General features: G+C 32.9%; 1 protein-coding gene across 2 annotated transcripts in view; it reads left to right on the top strand.

Moving 5' to 3' along the window:
- Positions 1–24349, top strand: part of FER (FER tyrosine kinase) — a 442177-nt gene that overhangs the window by 91804 nt on the left and 326024 nt on the right. For both annotated transcript variants that reach the window (XM_046666723.1, XM_046666724.1), the window contains 4 exons: positions 4744–4927; positions 7031–7168; positions 7766–7885; positions 18754–18876. In XM_046666723.1, the coding sequence (XP_046522679.1) occupies positions 4744–4927; positions 7031–7168; positions 7766–7885; positions 18754–18876 (565 nt within the window). The remainder of the gene's footprint in view (positions 1–4743; positions 4928–7030; positions 7169–7765; positions 7886–18753; positions 18877–24349) is intronic.

The following is a 24349-nucleotide window of genomic DNA, read 5'->3' as shown; positions in this document are numbered from 1 at the left end:
TTAATGCTTTATAGGAACATATAATCAGAAAGGTTTGTTTCAGCTCTCCAAATTCTGTCTTCTTTAGCCTTTGCTGTTAACTGTGATTTTGACAATTTAATGCCATTTGATTTCCATCACAACCCAATGAATTGAGAAAGGTAGATAATTTAACTCCTGGGATTAAAAATTAAAAGCTAAAATTTAGATTAAATGACTTGCTTGGGTTGCACAGCTAATCAAAGAAGCCCAGATGAAAATTGACTTCTTAACTTTGTTATTGTCAGAACAGCACTGAGTAATATAGGTGGCTCAGTCACTGTTCCCACATATTATACTTGAATTTTAACTTCCATGTGAAAAAACATATGTGGACATTTGGCCTACATAACTCATAAATTAAGATGAATTCCCATTATTTTCTTCTTACTTAGAGTAATAAGTAAAAATTGTATAGGTCAGGAAGAATGCTTTGAAAGAAAGGAAAAAAGTAAGATAGTAGAATGTTTACGTATTTGAATCAAAGCATAGTATACTTGCAGGCACTTTACTTTTGGGAAATAATCACTTCTTATTTATTATCAGGAGACTTTCCACTATAATATTTAACAAATGATAAGCACCTCAGAAGTTTATAATAAACAATACTTGACTTTCTAGACTAGCTTAATAAGTAGTCTAGCCTGTCTTTTGTAAATGTCAAACTTACATAATTGAGTTTTGCTAGCTTCATGATATTGTTTATGGCATAACATGTTGTATACACACTCTGTTATTAGAAACATTAAACAGATTTGTCAACAAGTGGTGACAAAAGAATTATAATTCAATCTCTTTGTGAATTTCATTATGCCAAGGGAAAATTGGATGTTTTCCTCCCTGTTAATTGACATGTAGAACAACTCCTTGCCCTGTGTCAATGCCTCTCATCATTTAAAAAAAAGCGTACAGCAGTAGGGGTATAATTCTGTGTCTGTCACTAGATTTTATTCACTCTGTGTACTTCACATTAATTTTAAGCTCAAATGTGGTTATTTAAAAGTTAAGAAAGTATAATAGTGATCTAGATATTCTGAATCAAAAAGCTATGTGGCAAGAATCACGTTAGATAGATTTTTTTGCAATATATTTTGTAAAGTGAATGGAATTTTAAAAATTTTATTTGTAACTTTGGTTTTTACTACTGTGGCACTCTTAATATTTATTTTAAAACAAATCAGGAAGAGTACAATGGAATCGCTTTTCAAATCATGGAAAGTGAGCATGTTTTTGAAACTTTTTGTCCATACCTACAAGGGAGGCGGGGGGAGGGAGATATAGATAGAAAAATTGATCAATCGATCAATTATGTGCATGTACAAGTACAGCTTATAACCAAGTGTACAAGTGTATGCGAGCAGTAGAGTACAAAAACCAAACAAACCAATAAACCCTACTAAAACATACCCTCAAATTCAGTTTTAAACCCAAAGCAGTTTTTAAAGAATTTGTTAGTAGTAGTATTTTAAGGTAATGGGTTCTGCCTTGGATGTTTTCAAAGGCATTTAATTTTCTTCTCAATTGTGTTAATGACCACTAAGTTGTTGATAATTAGATTTTGGCTATAATAGTCTTCTTCAGGTTGTTTGTCATATACCATATCTGATAAAGAAAAAAAGTATCTGGGAAATTCTTAACTTTTCTAATGTTATTTTGGATTATAAAATCTTCGTGAGCTGAGTGTTGCATATTCAGTGAATCATTCTGCACCAGCAAGAAAGACAGATGGGTAGCATGCAGTTTAAAAATCTGTGCAAATAGGGGGACAGATGGGTGGTTTAAATGGTTTAACTGTCTCTATGAAAATGTTTGTATGGAGAGCTTGACTCCTGAAGTTATACTAAAAAAATCCAAGTGATTAATTAGGAATAATAGAATTCATATAAAAAGTATTCATATAAAAATATTTTGTAAAAAGTGACATAAAATATGGAATTCATTGAATTCACTAGTTATACTTTTTGAACTTAAAATAAAAATGAACAAATTAGAACAAAGTACTTAAATATTCTTTTCTGGTAACTACTTGTCTTATTTTCTTATTATGAACATGTGGACTCTAGAAAACTTTATTACTTGGAATTAATTTATCTGCATAATTGTCCCTGACTTTTTAAACTGTCTATTGTTAGAATTTGTTGAATTTCAAGTAACAGAAAGTTAAACTAGGTTAAATTGGTAAATTAAAACAAAAAACCCCAAAGAAAAAGGCCTTAGAAAGGGCTGCTCCGGCAGCTTCTGCAGCGGATGTTCATGGACTTGCAGTCTCATTCAGGCATTAATGTGATTTAGCTCCCTGACAAAAGATTGGTTCCTATTTGGTTGGGTATGTGTTTTGGAGCTTGAGTGTCAGCTTCATATAGGAGTCTTCTCCTGACTTGTGTAGGGTAGGGAGAAAAAGGGCTTGCCATTTTAGAGGACAGCTGCGGGGCTGGCCGTAGATATATCAATTGGATTGACTCTTGGGGATTTTCTTGTAAATGTATTTCTGTAAGAAGAATGTTACCTAGCAATGTTTGTGGGTAAATAAATATAGTATTTTATGAAAAAAACTTGTTATAGTAACTGAACATGTAAGAGAATGTGTTCCTGAGAATGTTAAAAATCATTCGTGATTAGTATTATTGAAGAGATTTATTAATTGCTAAGTTAAAAAAAGTAAATTATCCCTAGTGCCATACAGAGCGAGTTAAAACTTCTCTAGGGATTTATATAACTTAGGCAAAAAAAATGTATTGCTTTCTGAATGAATGAATATCTTAAAAAATTCAAAATTCAAACAGTAGAATTAAAAAAAAATTGCAGGGCATCCTTCATAGTAAGGGGAAGGATTATTTTGTGAATTTATTATTTCAGTTATACATTTTAAAATTTGTATGATTATTTACTGGTTCGTGACATAAATATATTATCCTGTGTGTTGTAGTCAAAAAATGAGAAAACCCACTTCTTTAGTGGCTAATATTTTTTTCTGTTCCTTTCGCTACAGAACTGAATTAATATATTTGCTTCTATCTTCCCACTCTAGTGTTAGAATCTCTTTCCAGCCAGCAGTGAGAGGGGTTAGAAAAGATACTCTGGTGATTAAATTATTTTCTCATCGAGAAGTTCTTTATGTTATAAAGTGAAATAGGCTATATAGGGCAACATTTTGCAACTAACTTGGACAATTATTAGCATCCCCATGTGCAGGAACCGACTAATGGACTATGGGTAGAGAATTACGCTCTGTAAAATAATTATGTGCACGTCCCTAGGAGAAGTCACTGGTAGTTCTAATACTGGGAAACACTAGAATTTGTTGGTTACAGTAGAGACATACCAGTCAGCTGGAAAGGTTTGTTTCCTTTTTCATTAGCTGGATGTGGTTCCTGTGCGTCAGAATTAGAGAAGTAAAGAGAAAGGCAAGGGAGCTGTTCTTCTCATTCTGTTGCTCTACCCTGGCATGATCTGGGGAGGTCTGAGGTCTCCTCTCTGCAAAAACCCTGAGTTTTTCTCTTCTTTTGGCTGTGGGCTAGAGACATTCTCCAATAGAGAGTGCTTTTCTGACTATTGTCTATAGGGAATACTCAGTTGGGTGTTGAGCCTAAACAGAGTGGCAGCAGAGGAGAGCCTCTGGAGTCAAAAATTCTCAACAGAAGATTTATTTTGGGGAGAAGATTCATTTGCCGGACTCTCCTTGGAAAGAGGGCAAAATTAGTAATATTTTGAAAAGTTTATTCCTAAGTCTAAATAATTGACAAGAAATATTTGTTCAGTTTGCATCAAAAATTGAAGATCTCCTTAAAATTTTCATTTATTTATATAGTCATTAATTTATATTGTCAATCTGTAAATATTTTCTGAATGATTGTAGTAAAGGAACCAGAAGTAGTTTTAGTTCATAATATTATCATTTTCTGCAAGACTTCCCCCACATTGTCTTATTTTCTCTGCTTGATTTCCAAGTTATTCACAACCTAAAATTGCCCTACCTACACAGACATATTTCCTTTACTTCAAAACTTGCTCTCTTTAGCTTGTTTCTTTGCTTGCATATACAACATTGCTTATTCTCTCCATGTTTTCACTCAGTATTCAAAATCACCAGACCATGGGCTCTATGTCAAGGACTCTGTTTTGCCAAATACTGAATTCTCAATGTTTAGCACAGTTCCTGGTGGTGATCAGTTAATCACATTCATTGAATGACAGGAAGGAAGAAAGGAGAAAAAGAAGACAAGAGGGAGGAATTATTGTCTATTCTGTCTTTCTTATACCTTTCCAGACTTGCCTCATCTTTTAAGGTTTGTTTTCTTTACAGTTTCCTCTGACTTCCCTTGTCCTGATTGATATCTCAAACATAGACATCAAAACTTAACATTACTTCAAACTTTCTTGTTGTCTTGGTTATACAATTCATGTGCATTGTTGTTCCAATTTGGTGTAAGCTCCTTGAAGATGATAATGCTCATATTAATCTGTACAATTTTACAAACAGTTGTACATCAGCCTTTACTCACCAAACATTTACTGCAGTGCATGCTTCCTTCAGTGTAGTCTCTGTACAAAGTTCTAGCAAATAAATAGTACTTTGCATAGAGCTGAGCACATAGTATGTGTTCAGTAAATTTTGGTTATTCATAAAATATGTGAAATAACAAAATAGTAGTAACCCAGTTTGCATGCAATAAAGATAAAACTTTTTTTTTTATCTCTGCTAAATTTCTTCAACAACTTCTTCAGGGAGAGAAACAGAAAAGGCCAAGGAACGTTACGACAAAGCCACGATGAAACTTCATATGTTACATAATCAGTATGTATTGGCATTGAAAGGGGCACAGCTTCATCAGAATCAATATTATGACACCACACTTCCTTTGCTTCTGGACTCCTTACAAAAAATGCAAGAAGAAATGATAAAAGCACTGTAAGATACATTTCTTATTTTACACAAAATGATTTTGATGTTATTTTCTCTCGTAGTAAAGTTTTTTATAAAAGTTGTCTATGTTTTGTAAGCTTCCTTATTGAGCCAGTCCAATGGATATTTCAGACCTGTTTTACCTTAGTCTTGAGTTTTTACTTTTGGGGTTCCTTCAGTTTATGCTCATCTCCTCAACTTTCTAGGTAGCCCCAAGAATTGCCCATCTTCTTTTATGTTTCTGTTTTGCTCCAGTTAGCTGGAAATTTAAATGAAAAAAAATCATTAGTTGACAAGTGTTAAGAAGTGGATATCTGTCTCCAAATAGTTGAGTGTTTAAGTCTTGAGCAACTGAGAAGCTCGAAGGAAAGAATTTTTTGAAGGTTTATTTGTCATCTTGTTGTATGAGATCAAAATCAGCAAATGTTTATTGCCTGGGTCTTGGGGATATAGAGATGAGTAAGCCACAATTTCTGCCTTCAAGGAGCTATCAATATGCTCTGGTCTGTAAGTCCAGTGCACACACATTTACTATACACATCGATTCAAGACAACAGAAAAAAACCGTTCTGTGGTAGACTTCATTTCCCTTATTAGCTGATTTAGATCATCCTCCATTTTACCAATAAGAAGATAAAGTGTTTTTAGTCAACTTGAATAGATAAAGTTTTAAGAATGTTGATAAAATAGTGAAATTTCTACTTAAAATATTCATAAATTTAGTTATGTCTACTTTACATATTGTTGATTCAGAAATATTTCCTTTCCTACTCTCATTTCAAGAATCAATATTTTTTTATCAGTCTTCAATTATAGTATCTGCATTGTCACTAGACCATCTTTTTGAGACATACAATAGTTTACCACAGCTTATTATGTTTACCTTCTGATAAATTATTTTCAATCTGACATTTAAAAAATCCAAGCATGATGATATCACTGAAATTGAGTCTGATGTCTTAAGTACTCATTCATATAACGTTAGGAGACTTCTTCCTGTCTTCCCCCCATTTATCTTAAAGGTGAATATTAGTGATTTGCACATCTTAACCACTTACTGTATTGCTTTATAAGAGTTGTCTAGATAGCCTCATTTATATTTGTACCATTCAGTACTTTCAGTTATGAGGTTGTAACCTCAGTGATATTTCCTGAATTTCTATTAAATTTCTCTGCCTCCCCCTTTTCTTTAAATTGTGTCTGTCAGGTGATTTCTGTAATCATTCCAAACTGGCATTTCTTGAAGCAGTTTAAATCTAATTTTTTTTTTACCCAAATAGTATATTGCTATTTAAAATAACATAATTGAGAGAATACTTTATAATAAGAGAAATTTTGTAAAGATTACTTTTTTATAAGTGATGGTCTCAGAAAAGAGAAACAAACAATGCCTTATATTTATTTGGACATATGCAGGATGAGCTTGTCTGTCCATACTTCTTGTTGAGGCCACTAATAACTAATAGTATATTTTTATAGCATAGCGTTCTTAAGTTAGTGATTGGGTCTTTGCAACACAAGAGTTTTTCCTTTTGCATTTATTAAGTAAGGCTAATAAATTTTATGACTTTTTTGCTACTAACTGAAGGTCGGGAGGAGAGATATAGATATCATTGAAGATATAGAACTCGTTGAACTCCCTAATTATGTATGCCAAAAAGAGCGGAGGCCCAGGAGCAAAAGAAGGACCAAGAGGTAGGGCATGTGAAGAAGTGGCAGACACTGGAAAGAAATGTTAAAGAGACAGGAGTTGATGCACAGTTCCATGTTATGGAATCCAATATTTCTATGATAATGTTTAGAAATAGAAAGTGATCATCACAACACTGACTTTACATTTTGAACATGTCAAATACCTGTTGGAAAAGGTAATGTCTTATTCTAGATCATTTGCAGTTATTATGTTATATCAAATGCATGTTGTTAATCTGTACGTTTGTATAATCTCTTAACTTTACTATCCAGGTGTATAAAATAAGGTGATGCATGGAACTACCATCTGTAAATATTAATGTTACATGTATTATGTTTATTGTTCTGAATCCTTTTTGGGCCTTTGTTTCCCTTGATAAACTTTGAAATGTTGTAAAATTTTATTTTTGTTTTCAGAAAAAGTATATTTGATGAATACAGCCAGATAACCAGTCTTGTTACAGAGGAAATAGTGAATGTCCATAAAGAGATTCAAATGTCGGTTGAACAGATAGATCCTAGCACAGAATACAATAATTTCATAGATGTTCACAGGTATGTATGATATTTTCATTCCTCTTTCAGTATTTTGGATATCATTATTTTTTTCTTCTATCATATAATATTTAACCAAATTAAGAGAAATAGTAAGAACTTGTTAGGACAACAGATATTTCAGGTTAGCTTGTCTATTTTCAAAGTCCTTTCTCAATAATGATAACTATTTAATTTATATAATGATCTTTAAAAATTTTTCAGTTGTAACTACATCATTTCTTAAAGCCATATTTAATTCATAAACTTATATTTTCTTTTTAACATTTATATAATAGTAAGACTATGACTTTTATGTGTATTAAACTTTATGATGCACCAATTATTTTTCCATGTGTGCATCATCTTATTTTATACTCATTGCTATTGTCACAGGAATAAAACAAGTTAATATCTGCATTCTAAAAATGAGAAAACTAAGACTGAAATTACATGACTAGAGCACTGATGCCTGTGGTTTAATTTAATTTATTCTATTTGTGTTTACTTTGTTGACATAATTTTGGATAAGAACAAATAGTCTGCCTTTGGTACATGCTAAGATATATTATGATAGTATGTTTATTTTGATCAAAATTATTTGGCATGCTTTACTAGAACAACGGCTGCTAAAGAGCAAGAAATTGAGTTTGATATTTCCTTACTAGAAGAAAATGAAAATCTTCAGGCAAATGAGATTATGTGGAATAATTTAACGGCAGAAAGTTTGCAAGTAATGTAAGTATTTAGAAAATCTGGAAGGTTTAAATATTTGTTATTATTTATAATTGTACTTTATCAGATTTAAAATTCTGATTTTTATTTTTGCAAGTAATGAAAAGTAAATTAGAAATGAACTGATTGTTGTTTGGTCAGAATGAAATGTTTTAAGAAATATGTTAACTTTACTCATTATTACTAATTTTGGTAATTCTGATAGTCAAAGTTTGTGTGATGTTGTATTCATTTGCCCAGTTATTGCTAATATCTTATGTTGGAATAATGCTTTATTCTTTTCAAAACTTATGTATTTATTTTTATCCCATTTCATCCTGAAAACTTGTTGGAGAACCATTTTGGAAATGAAGACAGTGAGTGTTAGAGATAAGAGGAGACTCATAGATGTCAGGAGCTTTTAGTACAAAAATTTGACTTTTAATTGAGTTCTTTTCTCTTTGAGCAGGAATGTCTTCTATTATAGGCTATTAAATCAATTCCTTGTGCACTTTGTTGTTACTGTTGCACAGAATTTTAAAGAAGTTTTGAGAAATCTTAATTTTTTTAGTCCTTTTCAAATATTAAAGGCTACTAGTAGTACATTTTTAAATTTAGAAAACATAATTAAGGTATTCTACTTTTAAATATTTAACTTATCTCTTGATTTTTTTTCAGCAACAACATAGGCAAACATGTTTATTAATAAGCATTGTATGTACTTGTCTTTATGTTAGAACTGCAGCTAGAAATGATTATGCACTCATTTTCTTTTCAATATTGTACATGTTATATTATCTGACCTGTTGGAAGTTTACTTCAAAAGACTCAGCCAAAAGTCCCCATCTAATGTAGTTAAACAGTATCCTTTCTATTGTTCAGTAATGGTGTAGTGTTACAGATAGTTAACTGAGTAGTAGGGTCCTGGGACTAGCTCTTGGAAATGGGTTTAATATCTTTTAAAGTTGGCTAAATGGGATTGAGGAAATTAACAAATGCTTGTCGAATCACCTGTATAAGATGAAGGCTTAATTATTATGGTGGATTGATTGTTGATGAGAGGAATGGAGGCATGGGAGTCCCCAGCATTAGTGGGTTTTTCCTAGCAGCCATCTTGTGATTCTTGAAGCTGTTCCCCAAGTTTTGAAGCTCTTCACAGTCATCTCGCGTTGGCTTCAGATATAGTATTTTTACATTGTCAGCTATCTCTAAACCAGTGGTTCTCACCCTGGGAAATTTTTGTCTCCAGGGGACATTTGACAATATCTGGAGATATTTTTGTTTATCAGGTGGGAAGATGTTACTTGTCTCTAGTGGGTAGAGGCCATGGATGCTGCTAAACATCCTATGGTGTACAGGACAGCCTCCTACAACAAAGATTATCTGGCAAAATGTCAATAATTCCAAGATTTAGAGACTCTGCTGTAGACAATTGAACAATTGCATGCGTGGCACAAAATGGATGGTGGAGTTTCTCAATTCTTGTGCAGTGACAAATTCTGTTTCTTAATTCTTGTACTGTTTGGTGAAAGAATATGACATAAATTACTCCTGTTTTTTAAATCATTATATTACTCCTACATAATTTATCCATTTATTCATCAAAATATATTTACTGTGTATTTAAGGTTACAAGGGTTAATACTTTCAAGGAATTTATGCTCAAATTGATCAATTTATTTTAATAAACACCAAGAAAGACTGAGCATACAAATATTGGAGTGTAATGTGGTAAAATTAAAAATAGCCACCCATTATAACCTTATATAAAAAAGATTTTGTTACCAAAGAAGAATTTGTTTTATTGCTTTTCAGAGTATAATGAGAGGAAAACTAGTTATGCTCATAAATCATTATTTCTTAATTATGGTGTTAAAGCAGTGACCAAAGATGTAATAAGTTAAGGATAATAAATCTTTGATAATATGATAGAAGATTTAATTGCTTACACCTTACTAAGGCAAAACTTCAGCTACATTTCACTGAACAGTGTTTACATTTTGGATATGAGTTTAAGATTAGGCTTTCCTCAAGAATTTTATTCTGAGAGTGAGTTATTCACTGTTAAGATAATCTAAGGTAATTCCATTAAAACCTGCATTTATATTTTTAATGTAATGGAAAGGAAAAATCTTTCTTTTTACCATAATATTAGTCCTTTAAAATTAAACTAGTATCTTTTCTTTCCTGAAATTTTGTTGTGGACTTTGTTGAAATATTGTGTCCAGTAGAAATGAATGAAACAGATGAACAGATAGTTCCTGGAAAAATAAATATAAATGGCCAATAACCCTGTGATAACTAAAGAAATAAAAATTTTTAGAAAAGAAGCTATTTCACCTACCACATTGGCAAGGATTAAATAATTTGATAAGACTCAGTGTTGTGTAGTATATGGAGAAATAAGCTCTCATGTAAAGTCTCGGCAGAAATGTAAATTAGTATAACTTTTTTAGAGGATAATTTAGCAATATATATCAAAATTCAACTTGTACATGCTCTTTGACTTAGAAGTTCTACTTCTAGAACTTTAGCCTACAAGTATGCAAAGACATATGTACAAGCATAACATGGTGGGTTGCCCAGTTCTGAATCCTGTCAGTATAGCTTATTACCTTTGTGAAACGGGACAGATTATTTAATCCCTTTATGCCTCATTTTCCTTAAATGTGAAATGGTAATAATAATAGCACTCAACTCATAGTGTTATTGTGAAGATTACATGCATGAATAAATGTAAAATAGTGAAAATAGTCCCTAGCACATAGTAAGTTCTATGTATTGGTTTTTGTTTTTTATTACTTCTTGGGGTGATTTTATATATTAAGGACTCTAAGCACAATGCTTAGGTTTTTCAGGGCTCTTTGGAAATGTTTGGGACCTGAAAAATTTTTGTTAGTTCCAAAATATGAAAAGAAAATTATGTTACAAGGTATAATATTATGTCATCTTAATTATTAAATTCCACATACAAAAAATATTTCAAACAATTAGGTTAAATTTTGTCACTTTTTAATATCTGCGTATGAATGAGGGTTCCTGAGAAGTCACATTTTAATATATATGATATTATTTGGATAGAGGCCAAGGACTATAAAGGTCTCAGAAACTAACTCATAAATTTAATAATTTATATTCTTGGTTTCTGTTTATTGTATCATGTAGAGTTTTCTCAAATAAATGTAAGAGGTTCTGAGATTATTATGCAACTAGTATTTATATCCAAAACAAGATTACACAATGTTGCTGCCTGCCCTTTTTTTCAGGCTTGATGGAAATCTAATGATATTAAATTGATAGTAAATGACAAAGTTACTGCGTTTACCCATCTAAATATGTGCCACAAAGCATTTTATCATACTCTCATTATTTATCAACTATATTTATAAAGGTGTATACATATAGAAGAGTTGAAGTTAGGTATTTGTAGTAGTATTTCCTATTCACAGGAAATTTTTTTGCGTGGTAGATCATGCACGCTGTGGTACAGGGCTATTTCTCGGCCTCTCTTAATTTCTAGCTCTGGATACCTGAGATTGTGCACTTCCCACCGCACATGCATTTAGGTTATATTATTACCTTCAGGCTTGAATCTGAGGTTGTCTCTATTATCTACAGCCCCTCTCCTTCCCCTTCAACACCCCTCCACCATCTGCCTCTGTTTTGCATCTCTCTTTGCCAAATGCTGGAAGAGATACTATACTTTATTGATTTTTAATCATCCATTTACTAAGATTCTTATGCAAATAGTTCCTCTCATCTAACCACTATTTAAGTGAATAATTTGGAACTCAGTAATTTTAGTTCATCAAAATAACTTGAAAAAGATCTATAAAATTTTGAACATTAGAAGAATATATTTAAGTGTGTGTTGTATGAGTTTTGGCATTTTGGATAGATGAGGCATCCATTTTTTATCTATTACAAGCAGGGTAAATGGAGTTATGAATCAGCACATCAGTAATTTAAGTTAGACAAATTAGAGATAGCAAGTTATTCCAAAATAATATGAGCATTAACATATCTGCCAAAAGAGAAATTTTGATTAATTTTAGTAAAGTGGTAAAGAGTTAAGCTCCTATTTAGTTCTTTTGTTGACTCAATTTTCTAGTTCCAAATGAGATTCCTTTATTATAACTTGTTACTACCTAGTAGTAGGAAATATATTTGAATTTCAGAAGATTGTGTTAAATGTATAGTCTTCGATTGTAAACTAAAGCCCAACCTCAGGCCTCATGTTTCCCAGGGCATTTGTTAAAATTTAAAGTCAGAAGATGTTTAGCTTTCACAATATGTTGTTCATAAGATCTCTTGATTGAAGAATGGTAATTCTCTATGTGGAGAAGTAATTCTCTTGAATTTTGGGGGATATCAGTTAGCAAACTACAGCCTGTGAGCCAAATCCAGCTTGCCACCTATTTTTGTGCAGTCTGTGAGCTAAGAATGCTGTATACATTTTTAAATGAAAAAAATCAAAAGAAGAATTACATTTTGCGACACATGAAAATTATGTGAAATTTAAACAGCAGAGTACATAAATAAAGTTTTATTGGAACACAGCCAAACTCATTCATTTACCTGTTGTGTATGGGTGATTTCCTGCTACAATGGCATAGACGGAGACCATATGTGGTATTCTCATCACTTCGCACAGCTGTTTAGCGCACGGCAGATCACAGTCTCGCAGTTAAAATTCAACAGCATTTTGAGTGCCACATATCACTGTACTGCAGTATTTTATTTACTTTTTATTATCAGTTCATGCCTATCATATCAAAACAAGAAAAGATGAGAAAATGGATTTTGAAGGTCACACTTTTAAGACACGGTGGAGTGTGGATTATTTTGTTATTGAATTAGATGGCAAAGCATTGTGTTTATTATGCAGTGACACTATGGCTGTGCTAAAATAATGCAGTATATGTGGACATTACCAGACTAACCACTCAACTCAATATTACCAACTCATAGGAGAGCAGTAGTCAGAAAAAGTAGAAAATTTAAAGTGGAATACCCTATACAGCAGACTTTTTCCAGAAAAACAAAATGTGAAAATGAGCATGCAACCAAAATAAGTTTCTAGGTGGCTCATTTGTTAGCCAAGCAAGGAAAGCCGTTTACCAGTGGTGAATTAATTAAATAGTGTTTCACTGCAGTAACTGAAGAAATATGTCCAGAGAAAGTCAACTTGTTAATAACTATTAGTCTTTCAGTGAGAACATTTGCTTGAAGAGTTGAGAACATTGGGAATTACATAATTAGTTAATTAAAAAAGCAAGACAAATGAATTAAAGTGGTTTTCCCTGGCTCTTGATGAGTCAACAGTCTGATCAAAACTGCTCAGTTGTTTTTTATTTGATGAGTCAAAGCCAAGTTTGAAATGAGTGAAGAATCCCTCTCTACGAATAGCTTGTGTGGATCAACTGCAGACGAGAATATTTTCAAAGGAGTTGAGAAAATGCTAATCCAGTACAAACTGAAGTAGAATCTGTTAAGATGTGTTACAACTTATGGTGTTAAAAATGTGTGGATCAGAAAGGGGCTTAGCTGAACAAATTTACAAAGCTCGTGAAAATGTTAGGTGTTTAAATCCTATGGTTATTCATTGTATTGTTCATCAGCAGGGACTTTGTGAATCTAATTATATTTTATTGAATCAATAATGTCAACAGTGACATTTGCTCTTGTGGACTTGAACATTGTCAATTCCATGAATTTTTGTCAGAAATTTAAACTGAATATCCTGACTTGCCCTATCATGTAGGACGTTGATGATTTAGAAGTGGTAAAGTTTTATTGTGATTTTTTTGAGCCCAGAGCCAAGATTGAAATTCTTCTAAATAATCAGAATTTCCCTTAACCACTGTTATTGAGCACTAAATTCCAGAAGCTTAGGAAATTAGCTTGTGCTGAAGACTTGATAATTTTCCTAATCAATTCAACCTAAAATTACAAGGTAGTACAGTGCTTATGTGCAGAACTTACACTGCAGTAAAGTCAGTTAGATGACAACTAATATTATTTGAATCCCAGGTAATGTCAGGCTGTTTTACGTAGTCTTTTGCTGCATAATGATATTTTGGTCAACGATGATCAGCATATACGACAGTGGTCCCACCAGAGTGGTACCATCTAGTCTAGGTTGTGTAGTAGGTTGTGTAAGTACACTCTATGATGTTCGCGCAATGATGAAATCATCTAATGATGCATTTCTTCAAATGTATCCCTGCGACACATGACTACTTTGTGTGCTGTCAAACATTAAAACATGAAGCACGATTACCATTCCCACCAAATTTGTAACTGATATATTTTCTGAGCTCAAACTGCATTTCCAGCAGTGAATTTTGTGGACTGCAGTGCAAATGTTTCGACATTTGAAAATCCATTTAACTGTGCAATCGAGGATTTCCCATCGAATTTTTAATTAGAATTAATGAATGTGCAATGTAATGACTTGCTAAAAAGCATGCAATATAATTTTATAAATGCCTGCTAAGCAATAAATATACTCAATTAAAATCACAGCTTATGGATTGATATTGGTGTTTGGCAGTACCCATCTGTGTGAAAAGATATTTTCAAAGATGAAATACATAAAATCTCATTATATATCTGCATTAATAAGTGAACATTTATAGTTGATTTTGATGATAAACACTAACTTTGAACCCCAACAAAGGGAAATGTTATCACCCTCAAAAGATTTCTGTCCTTCTTGTAGACTGGTGTTACAATAAATGGTATCCAATTATTATTCTATTTTGAATTTGTCAGTAAAATATTTGTGAATATTTGTTTTCTCTTTTGTTAAATTAATACCTGTGTAATATCCTTGATTTTGCCTCTTGGTGGCAAAGCCTAAAATATTTACTCTCCAGACCTTTACAGAAAATGTTTGATGACTCCTGTCGTAGGGAATGACACCAGTTTAACCTATTAGACTGTCTGAATCAACCTTGTCAATCAATGGAATAACAGTTCAATACTCTCACATCTTAAGCAGGAGTTTGGTTTTATCAGGTCCATTTTTGGCTTATTCTCATTTAGTCTTAAGTTTCGTCTTTCTTTGAACGTATACGACAATTATGTGAGGCTATGTTAGAGGAGTACTTTTTGAGTGAGTGAGTTGGAAAGATTTGGAAATATGTAAAATATTAGGAGGCAGATGACATGTTAGAAGGACAGTTTGATTAAAGGAAACAAAGAAGTTGCATAGAAGGCAGCTGGATTTGTTAGATTGGAGGTGGATTAGATTGTGTATTAGAGATGAATTGTTTTTGTTTGTCTTTTTGGGGGAAGATTAGTCCTGAGCTAACTGCTGCCAATCCTCCTCTTTTTGCTGAGGAAGCCTGGCCCTGAGCTAACATTCATGTCCATCTTCCTCTACTTTATATGTGGGACGCCTACCACAGCATGGCTTGCCACGCGGTACCATGTCAGCATCCAGGATCTGAACTGGCGAACCCCAGGCAGCCGAAGTGGAATGTGCGAACTTAAGCGCTGCGCCACCAGGCCAGCCCCAAGAGATGAATATTTTTAACAGAAGCTTATAACTTTTGCTTGGTTGATTAGGAGCCATCTTCCTCTATTTAATCTTGAGAAAAGCTAATAAAGATTTATGTCATGGTATTGGTCATCCATAAATTGCTATGCTGGTGCAATTATATTTTAAACAAGAGATTTCAAGAAATGGTTTATTTCTTCAATTATGTTGCAGTAATAGATAAAGAAAAAGAGATGTCAGAAAAGTTACTTCAGGCGACTGTAACCCTTATTCCATTTGGTTTTTTATTAACCTAAATGTCACAATTAATACGACAGTATTGGAAATTTATGACATAAGTTTTTAGAAAGTTGAGTTTCTGTAAGAGGGCTGTATGATTTAGATAATGGCTAACCCATAGCCAATGGTTTGAGAATATAAAAAATATTGTATGAGTACTGAAAACTTATTATCCACAATAATTGTTTTAGGCTTTTGTGTCTTTAAATCCAATTAAATCAAAATACAAATAAAAATGTAGCTTTCTTGAGAATGACCTCTAATTTTAATACAGTAATGCTTTGTTTCTCTGGTAGTCAGGATATGAACTATTCCATGTAAGTGAATTTTCCAGATGATGGAAGATGATATTACCATCAAATTCAGAAACATGAATTTTACTAGATTTGATGTAAACCTCTTATAAATATATGTATATTCTGAAAGATACTGATCTTAACTTAACCTTTCCCTTTTAATTCTGGATCATTATTATAAGCATCATTGATTATGGTTTGCTGTAATATAGTAGTGCCCTCAGAAACTTACCAAGATTTATTTTGTTGCTTAACCCTAAACAAAGATGGAATAATCTGGATTGCTATATTTCAAGTTCTTCTGATTATGTTTCATAGTTTTTCTGCCTCTTCATCTCTATTACCTATTATTTAATAATTTAAATGTTAAATTCATTCTTATTATAAGAGATTGAAATAATATAGATAAATATAAAGTAGAACATGAAAGGGGTTTTTGGCCTTAAATCACCCCTATTCCAGTCCCACACCCCTCAGAGTGTTGATGAAAGCTTAGTTTGTAGTAATCTGGTTCTCCTGTACATTCACGTACAAACACACACATAAATATATACGTATTAGTCTGCTCTGGCTGCCATAACAGCATACTATATGCTGGTGGATTAAGCCAGTATAATTTATTTCTCACAGTTCTGGAGGTTAGAAGTTTTGGATCAAGGTGCCGGCCAGTTAGTTACTGGTGAGACTTTCTTACTGGCTTGTGGACTGCTGCCTTCTTATGTACTCACATGACTTCTTTGTGTGCTTGGAGAGAGAAAGCATGAGTAAACTCTCTGGTATCTTTTCTTACAAGGGCACTAATGTAATCTACCCCTAATTATCTCATAAAGGCTTCATCTCCAAACACCATCACATTGGGGATTAGGGCTTAAATATATGAATTTTGAGGGAATACAATTCAGTCCATAGCACATATATTTTAATATAAATGGAACCATATATATTCTTTTGCATCATCCTTTTTAATTAGAAAAAAATGTCGTAGAAGAATCTTATATGTGTGTACCTCATTTTTTTAGTGAGTATATGCTAGTCTAGTTCTTTTTTTTGAGGCAGATTACCCCCAAGCTAATATCTGCCACCAATCCTCCTATTTTGCTGAGGAAGACTGGCCCTGAGCTAACATCCATGCCCATCTCCTCTGCTTTATATGTGGGACGGCTACCACAGCACGGCTTGCCAAGCAGTGCATAGGTCTGCACTAGGGATCCAAACCAGCGAAGCCCAGGCCGCTGAAGTGGAACGTGTGAACTTAACCACTGCACCACTGGGCCAGCCCCGCTATTCTTGTTCTTAAATGGATTAAAATTTATTCAGCCAATCCCCTGGTGATGGACATTTAAATATTTTCTAGTTTTTTGTTTTATAAACAATATTGCAACACACATCTTTTTGTGGACAAATTTTGTGCACATTGTAAAGTCTTTTGGTAAAACAGATTTTTCGGCTATTAAAGAATATTCTAATTTGAAGTTTGAGAGACAATTCCAAGTTGACCTCTGAAAAATTTATGCCAATTGTATATGTATGTTTCTATTGTTTTTACAATATTGAAAATACTGGATGTTATCACTTTTTTATACTTGTCAATTTTAGTAGGTGAAAAATAACTTACTGTTTAATCTGCAGATATTGTGGGTCAGGTTATAAATATTTCCATGTGCTTATTAATATTTGAGTTTTTTCTCGATGAACTTCCAATTGTGTTCTTTGTTCATTTTCATGTTAGGTTGTCTTGTTTCTATGAATTTTTCTTCATTAAGAATCCTTTTGCTTGTAATTTGCACTGCGAATATTTCTTCACAGTTTGTCTTTTGACTTTGTTATCATCTCTCTAGCTTTAAATAAATTTAAATTTTCATAGACTTGGAGTATTTACTATTTTCTTTTGTATATTTTGGGTTTCATGGCCTGCTTGATAAGGGTGAATATAAAAATTTTAGTGTGATATGATAGCTATGTGTGTTTTTGTGGTAGAAATATTTCTATTCAGGACCAAATGCATTTTATGCAACCGTAAATTATCTGGTCTATGACTGCATATTAATTTTATATGTTTAATTATCTTCAAATCTATATAGAAAATACTCCTAAAGCATTATTACAATATGTGGAAATAGACATAGCTTATCATCAATTTAAATTGCCATACAACTGAGCCTCACTTTCTTTTCTTTAAAATAAGGATAATAGTATCTATCTCATAGGTTGTTGAGAGAATTAAATGAGATACCAGATGTAAATAATACTAGATACCATCAACTCAGTGCCTACTCAATACTAGTCATTATATATACATTTGATCCTCAAAACAATGCTTTGAAGCAGGTATTCCTGAACTCAAATTACAGAAAATAGATTCAATGAGCTTAAGTAACTTGCCCAGAATCTCAGATGAAAATAGCAAAGCTAGAATGTAAATACATGTTTGTCGGAAAACAAAAACCATCATGTTTACACTGTACACTCTTCCTGGAACATGCCAGGTATTTACTTACTTTAGTCCTTTCCTCCTCTATTTTCTGCTTCTGTTTCTTTTTGTTTTTTGTTTGATGAATAAGACTCTCTAAAACAGCATTGCTCAAGCATACTTACTGTGATTATTGAAATGTCCAGTAAAGTAACGACTAGCCACATGTGTCTCTCCAGCATTTTAAATGTGGTTAATGCAACCAAGGAACTGAAATTTTACTTTAAGGTAAATTATATGTGGCTACTGTTTTTGACATTGCAACCTTAGATTTATGAATGCTTTTTCTGTGTGTAAACTAAGTGTAATTAACATATTGATTGATAATTGTTCATTCCAGGTTGAAAACCTTAGCAGAGGAACTTATGCAGACACAGCAGATGCTTTTAAATAAGGAGGAGGCTGTCCTGGAACTAGAGAAGAGAATTGAGGAATCTTCTAAGACCTATGAAAAGAAGTCTGAGTGAGTAAAACAAAAATAATTTGAAGGAAGAAAGTATAATTGATGTAATTTTATGGAAATACTTTAGTTACGTGGTATTATGGTGTAAAATTTCTAGAACCGGAAATGTCATTTTAAGTATAAAACTTTGTATAGTTGAGTTACTTTACAGGACTCTAGAAAAGTGATTTTGTCAATCTACTGATCATTGTCTCCATGTTTTAACAATTTGAACTGTTTGTTTTCCAAAAAATTCTGTCAAAAGCTATCTTTACTTCTCCTCATCAATGTCCACCAGATTCACTGTGAATTCCTTGTTAAGAAAGTGGCAGGCCGGTATTATCTAGAAATTGGCTTTTACTGTCTTAGAAGGAAGCAAACTAACTTAGAAAATAGCAGTCGGGTTTGCCTGTAAAAGTCCTTCAGATATTTGCTGTGGTGTTTTTGTCCTATTGTTTTTTTTGCTGATTTCTGGGTCTGTAAATATCTACCTGAATCTTCTGACTTTACTTGTCTTGATATACTCTTGTTTTTACTAATTACTTTAATTATGTTTTCTACTGTTTTAAGATTTAAATTTTGATCTAAATTTTAGTATTTCTAATCTGACTTTGATCATTGTTTGCATCTCCAACAGGGGTTACTAGTGTGGTTTCTGTAATCCTGGCTAGACCATGTAAATTTCATATTCTCACATAACTCTCACAACTGGCTTGATTTGTTAAAACTCTTAAGGAAACTGTGATAGGTAGCATTTCTCTGGTCTAGACTTACTCTTACTTTCTACACAACTTTTCAAATATTCTCCACTTCTTTAAAATCTCTGATTCCCTTATCTCTCTCACCATAATCAGCAGATGGACCTCTCTTACATTACAGAAAAAATTAGAACCATCAGGTGGCAACTCCCCTTTTTTGGGGGGGACTAGATATCCAAATCCACTACATTTGTACCCATTCTCTTTCCTTACTTTCTTGTCCTGTCTAAATCTGTTTCTTGTGCCTATTTTTTTGTATCCCATCATCTCTTACTTTGCCCAAAATCTTATATTATTTTTTATACAGATTTTCCTTGACTTATGATGGGGTTATGTCCTGATAAACCCATCGTAAGTTGAAAATATTGTAAGTTGAAAATGCATTTAATACACCTAACCTACTAAACGCCATAGTTTAGCTTAGCCTACCTTAAACGTGCTCATAAGACTTATATTAACCTACACTTGGGCAAAATCATCTAACATAAAGCCTATTTTATGATAAAGCATTGAATATCTCATGTATTTTGTTTGATACTGTACTGAAAGTGAAAAACGGAACGGTTGTGTGGGCACATAATTGTTGTCACTGTATAGCTTCTTTACCCTCATGATCCTGTGGCTCACTGGGAGCTGTGGCTGGCTGCCACTGCCCATCATCATGAGAGAGTATCGTACCACACATTGCTAGCCTGGGGAAAGATAAAGATTCAAAATTTGAAGTATGGGTTCTACTGAATGAGTTTTGCTTTCACCCCATTGTAAAGTTGAAAAATCATTAAGTCAGGGACTGTCTGTATTATGTTTACCTTTTCTTCTCAACTGGCTCCTGTGTTCACTTTTTAAATATGCTTAAATCTTGACTTGTAAAAACAATCCCCATCTCTCCGCCTACCCCAGATTACCCTGTTTTAATCTCCATATTTTCTCCCAACTACTGTCTTTGCTTTCTGTTTTCTTAGTCAAACTTATTCTAAGAGTGATTATGTTCACTCTTTTCCTCAACTCCCACTTACTTCTCATCCCACATGTATCTGGCTTCTGCCTCATCACTATTGAAATAGGTATCTGTAAGATCACCACTGACATCTCCATTGTTAAATTTAGCAGCTCCTAGTTGCCCTCTTCACAGTATCTGACTCTGCAGACTTCATATTCCTTCTTTTCTCTTGGCCTTTGGGACCAAGATGCCAGAGCTTACTCCTCTCTTTCTGGTCACTCCTCTGTAAACTCATTCTCCTTCACTTAGCCAGTCTATTTTGGAGTTACTCAAGGCATGGCCCCAGGGTATGTTGCATCCCTCCTTGAACACTGTTCAGCAGATCACCTAGGGGTATGACCTACGCTTATTACTCTGGCTCAGATTTCTTCTCTGAACTGTATGGCCATGTAATCAGTTACCTACTTGACATTCTTCCTTGGATGTCTTAGAAGTACCCTAAATTTCCCATGTCTAATGCTGAATTAAAAATCTCCTCAATACAACCAAACTCAACTCAGTTCACCTTAGTATTCCTTATTTCAGTGAATGGCAGTGCCATCTATCCTATGTGTACAACTCAGAATATTAGGATCCTACCTCTTTCATTTATACTATGGCTTTTATTACAACTTTGTATTAAATATCATATTGGAATCAATGAGCATTTTAAAGGTGAGAATAGGAAAATTTGAGTCACTCTGGGCATTCCTTTAATAAATCTGGAAATTTTCAGTATTGCATCAACAGCAGATTCTATTGGGATTATAGAAATAAAATTCATAAACTGTTGCACATATACACTTCAAAAAAATAATTTTCTTTTGCCTTTTTCTCTTTGCGAATAAATCTTTTCACGTGTTTACAGATAACCAAGTGGTTCTACTTTTTATAGTTTTTTATAAATGCATACATTGTAAATGACTCTCGTTTTAAAATTTAGTGGATATAAAGAAAGACAGTAGGATAGCTGACCCTCTCACCAGCATGTCTGACCATATTGTTGTTTGAGGAGGCAGTCTTTAAGGATTTTCTTAAAGTTGTGGGATTCTTTGACTTTTTGGTGTTTTTCTTTGCTGTGTTTTTAAAGACTCAAATCTTTGACTGTCTTTTCCTCTGCGTAATGAGTATGATCCACATTCCTCCACCTGTTTATATTTATCAGGAGATGAGTATGCAAGTAGAGGAGAGGGGGCTTAAAGGGCAGTGGATATAGGGGAAATAGCATTTCTTGAGTTGTTGCTCTGTTCCACACATTGCGCTGGATGTTTTATATATATAACTCACTAAATGGTATCTTCACCATACCTCTGTGTAATTGCCTGTATTTTACCATTAGAACTTAGAGAATTTAGATAACTTACTTACAATCACATACCTAGTAAGTGGTAGAAAACACATGAGTTCTTGACTCCAAAGCTTCTGTCTTTTTGATCACAGCATTTGCTTGATTTTATGATTCTAATAGTGTTCTTAGAAGAGTAAATTAGAAGGGAAAAGTGTGTCAAGCAATTCAGGGAGTGAGTTCAGTTTAACCCAAGTTCTGCTAGCCCTTTGTTACCATGGAGTTTTTCTTGTTAGCTTTAGGGTATAATCTTGAAAATGTTAAGTCTATTTGTATAACTAAATAGTCATTGTGAAATCTCATTAATTTAGACATTGGTAGTGGTGAAGTTTGTCTTTGAATTATATGTTAAAATATTTTGCTAAACGGTCTGAAAGGAATTCTGGGGAAATGTTTGTATTTCTATTTCTTTCTCTTTTTTTTTTTGGTGAGAAAGATTGGCCCTGGCTAGCATCTGTTGACAATCTTCCTCTTTTTGCTTGAGGAGGATTGTCCCTGAGCTAACATCTGTGCCAGTCTTCCTCTATTTTGTATATGGGACGCTACCATAGCATGGCTTGATGAGTGGTATGTAGGTCTTTGCCCAGGATCCTAACTGGTGAACACCTGGGCTGCCGAAGTGGAGCATGTGAACTTAACCACTATGCCACCGGGGCAACCCCTGCATTTCTATTTCTTAATTGAAAATATTCTCTTTTTGTGTGTGTATATGTATATATCTACATATATATGTTAAATGCACTTAAATAATTAAAAGCAATTTTTATCTAGTTTTCAAAATAGAATTATTTTTACTCTGTAACAGTTTGTTAGCTTCATATACTGTGTAACTTGAAAGTAATAAAAACAATAAAACAAAACATTTCTTCACAAATACTAAAAATACCCTAATTTACATGTTTATATTTTTAAGTTATTTCTGAGTTAATGGAGTTATATTGAACTTTTACTTAATAAAAATAGCATTATTGGTCCTAGCAAAATGTAACATGTTAGAGACTAAAGTTAAAATCTTTAAATTTGGATTTAACATAAATGTCTCTGAAATATCTTACAATAACAGTGAAAAAATAAATCCTATGAGAAATTATTTCATAGTGTTGATTCTTATAATTGAATAATATAAAGTGAAAAATAAAGTTAAAGAACGGCTTTTATGTAACATTAGATTCATGCTAACAAGAGCAGACTTTTAGCTTATATACATAATGCAGGTCTCATTTGAAATGTAGCTCTTACAGAATCTTATTTTTAAAAAAGAAGAGTGAAAGGAATAAAAGCAACCACTTGAAGTGGTATAATTTTAATATAGCACAAAGTGTCACTCTGGTATACATACCTTTACTCATTGCTTCTAAAACATACTTATTCAAATGGAAATAATATCAATCTTCTGATTTGTGATCCTTGACTATTATATTAGAAAACAGTTTATGGGAAAATATACCAGCCATATGTTATTTATGACTCAATGGCATAAAGAACTGGTAATATTACTATTGGTTTTAATGCTTGGTGTGACTTCTAAAAAGTGGATGATTATTCAATTTTGTATTGTTTCTTCTCATCATGTAGTACTTAAAAATACTTTATATGTTATAAAATCATAACTCTGGGACTGTGCAGAATCTTAAGAAATCATTTGATTCAACCTCCCTGTCTTTCAAAGTGTGTGACATCTGAGGCCCAGAAATTTTCAAAGACTTACAGGATGTCACATCTAGCTTATGGTAAAGGTAAGACTTGAACCATCTAGAGTATAGTCTTCAAATTCAGGGACGTTTTATTTTTGTCTCAGAATTTTTAGATTATGTGTATTACAAAAAAAAAATGTGCTGTGTAAATAGGGAATTCATTTAACAATATTTATGGCATGTCTGCTAGGTGCTGTGAATACAATGAAAGATAAGATGTTTATGGTCACATGTCTCATGAAGCTTACACTTGTGGAGTAGACCAATACAAAACAAGACATTAACAGTTGTGATAATTGCTATGAAACAAGGAGCTAAGATGGAAGATTAACAGATGAGGACCTACTTAAGATAGGTGGTCAGGGGTCTCCTAGAAAATGGCATTTTTGCTGAGACCTAAAGGACAGAAGGTGCCCTCCTTGTGAAGAGAGCATGGAAAGAGTGGTCAGAGTAGGGAGTTAAGTAGTGCATGCAAATGTCCTGATTCCTTTCATGTTTTAAATTTATTTATGGCTTCCTATGCATGTTGTATTATATAATCATGCATTTGCTATAATTTTCTTCTTATTGAAATACATATAGCTTGTTTGCTCAATGGTGTTATAAACATTTAAAGTAATTATATAGTATGTTGTATAGTGATTACAGCAGTACTTTTTACAAACTAATTATTGAACAAAAGCAAGGTGTTAATGTATTTGAAACTATATCATTATAC

This window comes from Equus quagga, chromosome 7 (genome assembly GCF_021613505.1).
Source record: "Equus quagga isolate Etosha38 chromosome 7, UCLA_HA_Equagga_1.0, whole genome shotgun sequence".
NCBI classification, from domain to species: Eukaryota; Metazoa; Chordata; class Mammalia; order Perissodactyla; family Equidae; genus Equus; species Equus quagga.
Note: the sequence above shows the minus strand (reverse complement) of the source record. Positions and strands in the feature narration are given on the sequence as shown.